General features: G+C 35.4%; 1 protein-coding gene across 1 annotated transcript; it reads left to right on the forward strand.

Moving 5' to 3' along the window:
- Positions 1 to 4,333: 4,333 nt before the first annotated feature.
- On the forward strand, positions 4,334 to 8,207 carry LOC131027994 (putative kinase-like protein TMKL1). The gene is made up of 2 exons (XM_057958104.2): positions 4,334 to 6,034; positions 7,078 to 8,207. Exons 1-2 carry the CDS (start codon positions 4,708 to 4,710, stop codon positions 7,716 to 7,718), a joined length of 1,968 nt encoding a protein of 655 aa, XP_057814087.2. The 5' UTR covers positions 4,334 to 4,707; the 3' UTR covers positions 7,719 to 8,207.
- The last annotated feature ends 3,287 nt before the right edge of the window (positions 8,208 to 11,494 follow it).

An 11,494-nucleotide genomic window follows, 5' to 3' on the forward strand; every position in this document is an offset into this window, starting at 1 on the left:
CTCTAGAGCTTCCACATGTGTTGAATCTCGAGTAATCTGCATCATTAAAAGAAACACATAGAAACAATGCCAAAAAATGATGGTGAGGTGGACATCACAACTTGTATCCCAATTGGCAATCCACATGATGTGACCGTTGGTGCTAGTCAGCATTAGGCTAAGATTTTTTGAATTTGAAAATTTCCTCCTCCGACAATACCTGCGAGCCCGAAGGAGAGAGCGTGTAAAATTAGGGAGGTCGCTATCCATGAGGGATTGGATTGTTATACTCTCCTTGAATGAGTAATCTGACATTAAGAGGCAAGGAATTCAAATACCTCCAACATCTCAAACCCTGGCCAAGAAGGCCAACCGTCGCCAAAGCATCAACAACCCTGTTACCTTCACTCTAGACATGGTGCAAGAGAAAGGAGTCGAAACCTAAGACAAGTCTGAGAATATCGATAATGCCATCAATCGACCAATTGATTATGTTTAGCCCTTTAACAACATCAATGATAAGTTTGGAGTCCCCTTCAATAACAATGACACAGATGCCAATAGAGAGGGTGATACGAAGACCCCAGACTAGGGTCGTGCCTTCAGCTTGATTACTAGAGCAACCATTCAAATTGCTAGCATAAGCAACCACTAACTCCCCAGTGTGAGAGCTTACAATTCCACCACTCGTGACTAGTCCAAGAGGGTATCTAGCAGCCCCCTCAAAGTTGAGTTTGAAGCAGTCAGGGGAAGATGGTGTCCACTTGGTATTCATTCTGAACAAATGCTTATAATTATCAAAGGCTGCAAAAGAACATGGGAGGTTCCAATATAAAGCAACTTCATGATCACTAAAAGAGGGAGGGTTGGGGGGCAATTTAACAATAGTAACATAGATGTTCTCCAAGAGGAGCTTGAAGAAATATCTGATAGCAGCCTCAATAGAGGCTTTAGTGTCACAGAAGATCCTATTATTCCTCTCCTTCCAGATACTCCAGCCTAGGTACGATCGAACTTGCCTCCAAAGCTATCAAATCAGGGGATTAGGAGTTGAGCCCCCCTACTCCTGCATCAATTGGATCAAATCCTTATTCATAGTCCAACAAAGATTGAGTTTAAGTCATTGTTGCAACCATTGTAATGGTATCTTTTGCAAATGGCTTTTTAGAGTTCTAAGAGGTAATATTTAGTGGTTTAATTTCATATTTGTTCTTTTATTTTTATTGGTAAATTGTGATTATATAACCAACTAAAGAAAGAATTTGAAACAACCAATATGAAACAACCAAAACAAAAAATATTTTAAACCTCAATACAAATATATAAGAAAATAAACTTCAAAACTCTATTTTTTCATTTAAAATAAAAAACTAAATACTAAATACTAAAAATGAAACAAAAAATAGAAAAAAAAACCCAACTGGATGTTTGTTGTGGTCGGATTTGGCCGTTTGAAATCAGGATCCTATTTAGGTTGAGATCACAGCTTGAAGAAAATGACCTCGTAGGCGTTTTCTAAAAAAAATAGTACTTTTTCAAGAAATGGGATCTCGTTTCATAGCAAACAAGATCTAGTTTCATAGCAAATAAGATCTTGTTTCGTAGTCTTCGACTCGGGATCCCATCAACAAACAAGATCGCATTTCCAATTTTGGCTTAGGATCTCGAAGTGAAATGAGATCTCGTTTTGGTTGACACATTTTAGTATTTTTGGCTAAGTCGAAAACTTCGATGAGAAGTGGACTTCATCTTCTTGATTTTACCCAAAATACATATATGTTATTTCAATACATATATGATATTACTTGAATTGCTATTGCAAGCTTCTAATATGGAGCACTTATTTTAATAGAACAAGTACAAAGGAAGAATCTTCATCCATATCGATATCCTTTTTATGAGCAGTTATGCATTTACTTTCCTATTAGTTGCTTATATTTACATTGACATGCATTCTTGTGATAGTTAGCACGCAAGTCAAAGTTGGGGACATTCTTTTTGGACAAGCACTATGGCTTAGTTAGCCTTTATGCAATAACAAACATACAAATACCATATTTTTTAGCTAAGAATGGGCACGTAACCCAAACCTTATCTACTCTTGTTTACACTTATTCTCAAGGGCAATGTTTATGCAACACCTAGGATGCACATTTGACCATATTTATTAATTAATTAAAAATTAGAATAAAATTATTTTTTCTATTTTCGTTAATTAATAAATACGATCAAAGGTGCATCCTAGTTGTTGCATAGACAATTTGATTCTCAAGGATCGATCTTTACCTTTAGTTTTACCTCTTCATCATTCAAGTCAAATATTTAGTCACATAAGTGATCTCACTCACTTTAACACTCATAAACATTGCCTCTTTGCATAAATTCTAATTCTAATTTGGCACTAAAATTTACGTCTCCTTGTGGATATGTTTTATTTGAACCTTGACATTGTATTTAAAGGGATAACACTAGTTCATTTTAGATATTGATATCCTAGATCATTTAATCAAATTATCAAAGCATATCTAGATCTATTGCATCCTACAAGTAACATTTACCGCCTACACACATTATCATGAGCACTTATCAAGAAACAATATTGTAAAGTCAATTAAGACATTATATATGTTTGAAAGTGTTGTCATTGATCAATTATCTAGCCATTGCATTGATATCCTTACGTGATTAGACATAAGGTAAGCAATTATTCCTACCAACCAATTTTTATGTGAGTGCAGACTAAGGCCATCATGATAAGTTGAAAGCAACATGTCTTGAAAGTTTGTAGAGATCAAATCTACAAGTCTCCATCAGATTTGCTACACGGATTAATTACATAAGTTGCACTATCAATCCAAATTGTGAAAGTGACCTAGATTGATTAACAAAAGAGCAACAATATTTACCTAATTTCCATTGATATTACAATACTATTAATAAATCATATTTTATTATCTATTACAAATTTTCAACAAAATACAATTATTATATTGTTAATTTTTAGAATATCATTTATTTTAACATATTAGTTATTCCCAACTAATTCTTATTATTTGAAATATATATTACTTATTAATATTTTTTATTCATTCGGGTTGAGCCTGTCTCGATTACCGAAAGCTTCTTGTGGTAAAGCACGAGGTCACAAGGTTCAATCTCTACCAGTCCATGTTGTACCAAATGATTGTCATGACTATCATGACAGTATCACTAGTCACATGGCTGTCCAATTATTGCAATCTTATGCTACGAGATTATTTGGAATTTTTTTCTAAAAAGTAGGAACCCCTACCTTATAGGCCTGTAAATTTAAGTAGGAGAAAATGGGGTGGGGCTAGCAATTGGTCCACCGGCTTAAGAATATTTTATGTCATTTGTCAATTATCTGAATTTTAGAAGGGAAACTAAATTTATTTACTTTAAAACTTAAACTGCACTAGCATCCTTAACTTTAGGAACTTAAACTTTTAAGATAACTACAATACAAAATTTATGAGACTTTTAAAATATATCTAAAAAATTACAGCAGCTCCAACTCTATTTTGTCCCCTATATGAAACTCCATTCTTATATAATTATAATTTATTCTCCCTCTCATTTATAAAAATATATAGGTATTATAGGTATATTTCCTTTCAAAGGTAAATATTAGTAAGCTCCATGGTACACTGTAATGTAGAATTCAATCGACATGAAAATTTGCCTATTGAATTAAGCATGGGAAAGACAGATATATCATAAGAAAGTTCAAGAATATAGGAGTAGCAGACAATGGGGGGCTTCATTATAATTATTCTGTGGTACAGTCTAGCTGTTACCTTTGAATTTTGTACGCCCTTCCAAATAAGTTGACCGCAATAAACAAACTTTTTCCTGTACTTGAGGTTTACGGGCATAGTACATTCTGTCTATTAGTTCAAAGGCTTGTTCTCTGTATAAATCATCGTACATCTGTCTATTGCTTTGTTTGTCGTGTGTCAGTTAAAGATAATGGATGACTGAAAGATTCTAATGACTTTCAGAAGATCAAACCGTTTACATTTTTAAGTTCTCTTCGAATTCTTTTTAATGCCAGATTTCTTATTAATCCATCATGAAGACAATAGAAAACTGGAATTAAGTGATATTTGAATCGACCCTAAATAAATTAGCTTCCTCCCGCTATTCCATGGTCACTCGAATGATATAAATCCACCTGGAAAGAGTTTACCACAAAGCAACAGAAGTACAAGAACTTTTTGTTAGTCATTATTGTGGAATGTTGGTCAAAGTAAAAGTAGATTTCCTTTGATGCATTGGCCTTTCTATATTGAGAGTACCTAATATTAGCAACTCACATGTAAAAGCCATGCTTTAATGGTTTTGCTAATGCAACATTATGTGCCTGATAAACCCCCCCAAAAAAAACCATTATATGCCTGCACAAACTTCCATCCTTTCAGGTGATTCTGCATGGTGCATTGTATTTAGTGGCAGCCATTCCCATGTTTCTTCATTTTTTTAAATATCTTTTCTCTCTGCCCCAAAATCTGTATTGCTGTCATAATGGCTTTGCCTCCAAGTTACCCACTTTCCCATAACATCTGCTGTAAGTTACTTTTTCATCTCCAATGCCATTGGACTACTTTAGCCCATTAGCAACATTGGTGATTTCTTAATAGCAGCCTGAACTTCTCCTGTAATAATATGAACTGAGATTTGTTTAAGGTTGTTTTTGGCTTCGCGTTAATGGGTTTTCTCATATTGCTCTGTACTATACTTTGTGTGTACATAATCCCCGGATGGGGTCAGATTGAAACAGATGGAAATTTACTGCTTTCGATTAAACAGTCCTTGCAAGGGAACTCATCTGATAACATTCTGCTGTCTTCATGGAATGCTTCAGTCCCATTATGTGAATGGAGAGGCATCATATGGGCGCATGAAAATGGGTCCCTCCTAGACTGCAGAAACACTACCCAAAACATGAGTGCTGCCACAAATCCACCTTTGGTAGTCTACAGCATTGAGCTTGCTGCTGCTGAACTTGCTGGAACAATCCCAAAAGACATTGTAAGGCTTTCACACCTTGAAAAGCTCTACTTGGGCGTTAACATGCTCACGGGGACCATTCCTTTAGAGCTTGGTAACAATGCTAAGCTTTCATCCTTGTCATTGACAGGAAATAAGCTCAATGGCAGTATTCCTCCCTCAATCTGGAATCTCTGTGGACAGCTTGTGGATCTTCTCCTTGATGGAAATGAGTTGAGTGGTTCTATTCCAGAGCCTGCATTGCCAAATGTGACATGTCCAAATCTGCAGATTCTGGATTTTAGCAACAACCATCTTGAGGGACCTGTGCCTATGTTCCTGAAAAACTATGAGGGCCTGCAAGAGCTAGATCTGAGCAATAATTCTTTATCTGGTGCAATACCTGAAGCTCTTGCCCTCCTGAATTTATCTAGTTTGGATTTGTCCCACAACAATCTCAGTGGATCAATTCCAATGTTTCCACAGATGTTTGGTAATGAATCCTTTGCTGGAAACAATCTCTGTGGATCTCCTCTTGCATCTTGTGCAGAAGCCAAAGTGCAGAGACATTCAGGACTGAGCTCTGGTGCTGTTGCAGGGATTGTTATTGCGTTGATGGCAACAATGGTTGTTTTGTTGTCTTTATTGATAGGCTTTGGCAACAAAAAGGTGTTCCGAAGAGAAGACCATTCTTTCAATGAATTTGAGGGCGCAGAAACAGGTGAACCCAGATTAGTGCTTTTTGAAGGTGGGGAACACCTGACTGTGGAGGATGTCTTGAATGCAACAGGCCAGGTACTGGGAAAAACCAGCTATGGAACTGTATATAAGGCCAAGCTCACTCAAGGAGGCACTATTGCTCTGAGGCTTCTCAGGGAAGGCACTTGCAAGGACCGAGGGGCAATTCTTCCCGTGGTTAAGGATCTGGGCAGGCTTCGACATGAAAACATAGTGCCTCTTCGAGCATTCTATGAAGGAGAAAGAGGCGAAAACCTTCTTGTATATGATTATCTGTTCAACGGCAACTTGGCAGACCTTCTTCATGGTAAGTAACTTTCTGAATTCTGGGGTTAGATAGACCCTTTTTCTGTTCTTTTTGTTCCCTTTTATTTTTTGACTTGTTCATAGAAAATGAAACGGTCCCCATTTTCTAGGCACTTCCTATTGGATAAAGGCGAGCCTTGTTGCTAGGTTCACACTGTTTCTCAGTTCTAGACTGAGGTAATTTCTTCTGCGAGTAGGTGTAATTCCGGAATAATCTTTGAGTCATTCAAACTTTCTACCTCAGGCAAAGGAGGCATATTCCCTGATAGAGATATTCTGGCAGTCAGAGGTTTAAAATTAGTTGTCTAAAGGTGTAGGTTAGCCTTTGATCTCTGAAGTGTTGAACCTCACCCACTCAAAATCAATGTAGTCCTACTTTAGGTTTTAGGATATCTGGCATGCAAACTGCCCCAGATGGATGGAAATGGCTATCCAACTCCTAGATGCACCAAGCATCCACATCATTCATAATAGATACCTTGGTGCATCATCGGGGTTGGATAGCCATTCCCAGATCGATGGTGAGGGTTTGTTCTGTTCTTGGAGACAAAACCTTAATAGCAGAGTGTTCAACCCTTAGGATGCACCAAGCATCCATGTCCCTCGTACATCATAATAGATACCTTGGTGCATCCTAGGGGCTGGACGGCCTTTCCCAAATCGATGGTGAGGGTTTGTTCTGTTCTGTTCTGGGAGGCAAAACCCTAATAGCAGTGTTATTTTATCGAAAACGACTGAAAGCTATTTCCAACTTTCAGGATCGGAATCAGATTGCCACAGTAAGCTTTAACATGTTGTAAAGACACTAAATATTAATAAGATTGAAACTTGTATGATATGGTTTCATCAGCCAAAGATCAAGGCGAAGTCTTTAGCTAGTTACTCATTCTCTTTATTATTTCTCACCCGAACATACCTGCTATGGACATTTTATACGTTGAAGGCGCCTTATTGTCATGAATGGATCTCTTAACTTTTGTGGGTATGGATGCCTGTGGACGTAGATTCTTGTTTGGTAATGCAACAATCTTTTTCGTTTTGTAGATGCTCGAGGTGGCAGGCCAGCTTTGAGCTGGGCTCGCAGGCATAAGATTGCTCTTGGAGCAGCGAGAGGGCTTGCACACCTTCACACAGGACTGGAAACGCCTGTCATTCATGGGAACCTCAAGTCCAAGAATGTCTTGGTGGATGAATACTATGTAGCACATCTAACAGATTATGGCCTGGACCGGTTAATGACACCTTTAACTGCTGCTGAGATGATGAATGTATCTACTCGTGAAGGCTACAAGGCTCCTGAGCTTCAGAAGATGAAGAAGGCCAATACCAAGACTGACATATACAGCTTTGGCATTCTCCTCCTTGAAATACTGATTGGTAAGAGGCCAGGCAGGGATGAGAGTTCTGGTGAGGTTGTGGACTTGTCATCCATTGTGAAGAATGCTGTACTGGAAGAGAGTACCTTGGAGCTGTTTGATGTTGAGATTCTGAGGGGAATGAGAAATCCAGTCGATGATGGATTGCTTCAGGCACTTCAACTTGCTATGGGTTGTTGTGCTCCTTCTCCCTCTGTGAGACCAGATATGAAGGTGGTCATCAGACAGCTTGAAGAGATAAGGCCCAAGGCTCATTCTGCTTTGTATACTCCTGCTGAATCTAGGAGTGAGCTTGAGCTTGCATTTTAGCTTCAAGTTCCTGCAAAGTTTTTGTTTTCCAAACCATTTCAGACCTTTTATGCCTCTCTATCTCCACTCTCCAGCCCATTTTTGTCACTGCTGTAATGATTAGTTTTGGAAGTAATGTCCTGCAAAACCATAAGTAGAATGAAACCAAATGGGCTGCATACAGGTGTTTGCACTATGGTAAGACAGAGGAGCTGAACATTCAGAACTATGTGCTAAATATCTTTAGACTATGTGTCTGTTACTTTCTGATTGAAGATTGGAAAGTTTGAAGATATACAAGTTTTACCAACAAAATTTGCATGGACAGAGCTCCATTGAAATGTATCTTGGCTTCCCAGTCATCACAGTATGGACTATTTTATTATTAACAACATTCAAGAATGAGCACCGAAAACCTGGTTAGTGAAGCATATTTCTGTATATCTTCAACCAATTCAGAGGAATGGACTCACTTGAGATTTAATCAAGTACAAATATCTCTTTCTTTGTTTGCTTTGAGTTTGTCTACCAGTTTCAGCCCTGCTTTGATTGTTTTAAATTGGGTGTTTTTCTTAAATATTATTGTTTATGTTATGCTAAATGTTTTTCTCATCTACGCTCTTTTTTAATTTCTCTAACTTCATTAATATGATGTGATAGAAGGGTATGGATTAGCAATAAGTAATTGTATTATAAATTGATGAGAACTTATAAGATAGGGAATGATCTTAAAAAACAATCAATAAGTTTTTAATAATGATGATTTTATTTCAATGTGATCTGGTTCAAATATCTACTCTGAATGCTTCTTTCTTCAAATCAGTTACTGTCATCTTGAAATTATCTTGAAGTCGATTCCAAAGCTTAGAAATCCTTGACATATTATAATAGTCAAAATTGATTAATTAATTTTCAATCAAATTAAAAATAAATGTGAATAATAAAATTTTATATGATGGTTAATATTTCAATCTATAAATGTTAAATATTAATGATGCAAAATATAAATATAGTAAATGAACATAAAAAAATTATTTCAGTTCTTTTTAAATAATAAACAATTTAATAATTAAATATAATTCATTTTTGTCAATTAAAAAAATTCAATTGTAAGTTTAATTCTAAGATGTTATTAAACAGATTTTCAGTCTGAGTAGATCTTTTGACTGTGTCACCTTTTTTCACTTTTCAGAGAGTAGAACAGAACTGCAGATAGCCTGGTCAAATGGGTGTTCAAAAGATTGGAAGGTTGGAATGTTGGGGATAGAGGATGTTATGTTCGAACAATTAGTTGTGGTGGATAAGTCTGTATAATTGATTGTTCTTTGTTGAGTTGTTGATCATTTATATTTAGTATTTTATTTCTGTGATTAATATAATTTTTATCCCTTTTGTTAAAAAATTATATAAGATATAAAATTATCATTTATTGATGATTTTAAGACCAGCCATTTCTAATAAAAAGAATGTTCAGAAGTCCCATAGAACACTGTTGCATGTTCACATGTGCCTCCTCTATGCTAACTACCAGCATTCCTCTATTTCAAAGAAATGCATTTTAGTGAAGTCTACTCTAGCATGCTGTCAATGCATGCAACAAATAGGCCATTTGCACATTTGTTTATGCCGTTTTCAAGCATACATTTAAGGTCATTAAGTTGGTTCATCAAGGGGTTGATTAAGATCTAATAACTTTTTGGGATATTTTTAAATACTATCATCCTTGTGTTTTCAAATATACAAAATTCAAAAAAAAAAAAAAAATCATAGTAAATTAAATTGAAAAATGTATTGATCATGTGGAGGTTTAAATCTAATATTAATCACCTTTTTTTCAGATGCGTCTATTTTTAAAACGACAGTACGGATTGACTAACACGCGTGTTGGTCGCACGTTTTACATCATCGATTTTGCAATTAATGCTGAGATTGACTAACCTATCGCTAACACTACGAAAGGTCTGTTTCACATTAATCAATTGATTTAATACATCTTTAAAGTCTTTATTACATCCAACAAATTGAACTAAAATATAATCTTATTTAATTATTATATTTATTTATTTTTAATTTTAATTCCAAACTCTTATCATATAATAATTAATTCTTCATTAATTTGTACTTGATTGTATATATTTATTTAATTATTATAATGTAGATTTTAAAGGAAGCATATTCATCATATCTCAAATTTATATTGTTTGAGAAGGGTATTCCTATTTATATTGTTTGAGAAGGGTATTCCTTGATAATCTTCAATCTAATGATGAAATATGAATTGCGACCAATAAAAATAATATAATTTTTTTTATTTTTACAAAAATATAATATTAAATATTTTTATAAAAATGTGATATTTACGCTGAAGGCGTCTCCTACTATGGAATGCATAGAGCTTAAAATGTCTATCAATGGTCAAGATCGTCAATGTCTATCAAGGGTCAAGATTGTCATTTCAGACATGCAAGACGATCTAGAGGATCGTCACCGTTCCTCACTCCCGTAGTCTTTGATGGGACAGATGAATAAATTTATCATTTTCGTCCTTGTATTTACTTTCTCCATCGTATCTATTTTCTTCTGAAAACCTGTTTTCACGACTGGGAACGTCTTTTCATTGCTAGAAAACCATCATTCCAGCTGCTGAGAAACCATATTCCACCCACTGCTGAGAAATTAGTACTCACTGGCTGTACAAATGTTGAAAATTGATGCTGCGATCATGCGTCAATACCAAACTTTTGTTCACTTTCATGCATCCCAAGTTACCGCCATTCTTGAAGTCAATGATCACCAGTTCTTTTTTAGACAGAGAGTTTAGATTTAGTTTGATTTAGATTTTCTTTTTGATCTACTTTTGTAGTTGTGCGAATAATGCAATATCCATATGCAAACTGCTGTTACCTCTTTCCTTTGTAGCATTCAATTATCAGTGTAGCAGTAGCAAACTCTATATACATGACAACTCTGTATTTTTCTCAGTAAGCTGCAACAATAAAAGTAGGGTATTTTAAAACAGGGGAATTCTACCTTTACTGGATTGAATGTATGTTTTCTTTTATTTCTGCACAGTTTGTATTGGTTGTAATAACTCCTCAATTTTAAAATTTGTTTGCTGCTGTTATTTGGCGTTATTGTTGTCAATCTTTTTTTGCTGTCATGATTAAGTTCATCATCTGACTATAAGAAATAGGGATCTTTTTCTAGATTCCACAACAAATTGGACTAGACTGGCTGAATACTCAGTAAAAGGTAGAGCCCCATGTTGAGATGTGATGATACAAATGAGATACAATTTGTTTTACTTTTTCCAAATCAATTTTTGAAAATGTCACCCTCAATTTCTACGAAAGAATAAAAGAATGCATATATGTAAGAACTTACAACACAAAATTCTGCCTCAATTTCATCAAGGTTGGTATCTCTTTCCTCTTGAAATTGAACTAGAACATATCCTTTCTTGAACCAAGAATTTTCTAGTATCTCAGGAATTGTAATGCATTGCCACATAAAAAAGGAAAGCCAAAAAGATATTAATAAGTTACCGATCTTAGAATCAAACCAAGCAAGGAAAATGACTATTCATTCAAGGGCAATGAAATACAATAATTCAGTATAATAATACAGTATTTCAATCAAAAACTTACAGTTCCGATTTGGCTCGAGTATTATTAAAATTAGTATCCGGGCTCTTGAGAAAACCAATTTGGGCTAATGAAATCTACATTGTATATCTATTTGATGGAAAAGAAATAGCATAGATCATAGAAGCGTTTCAATCTAGAAGAAGACTCTTC

Source organism: Cryptomeria japonica, chromosome 5 (genome assembly GCF_030272615.1).
Source record: "Cryptomeria japonica chromosome 5, Sugi_1.0, whole genome shotgun sequence".
Classification (NCBI taxonomy): Eukaryota; Viridiplantae; Streptophyta; class Pinopsida; order Cupressales; family Cupressaceae; genus Cryptomeria; species Cryptomeria japonica.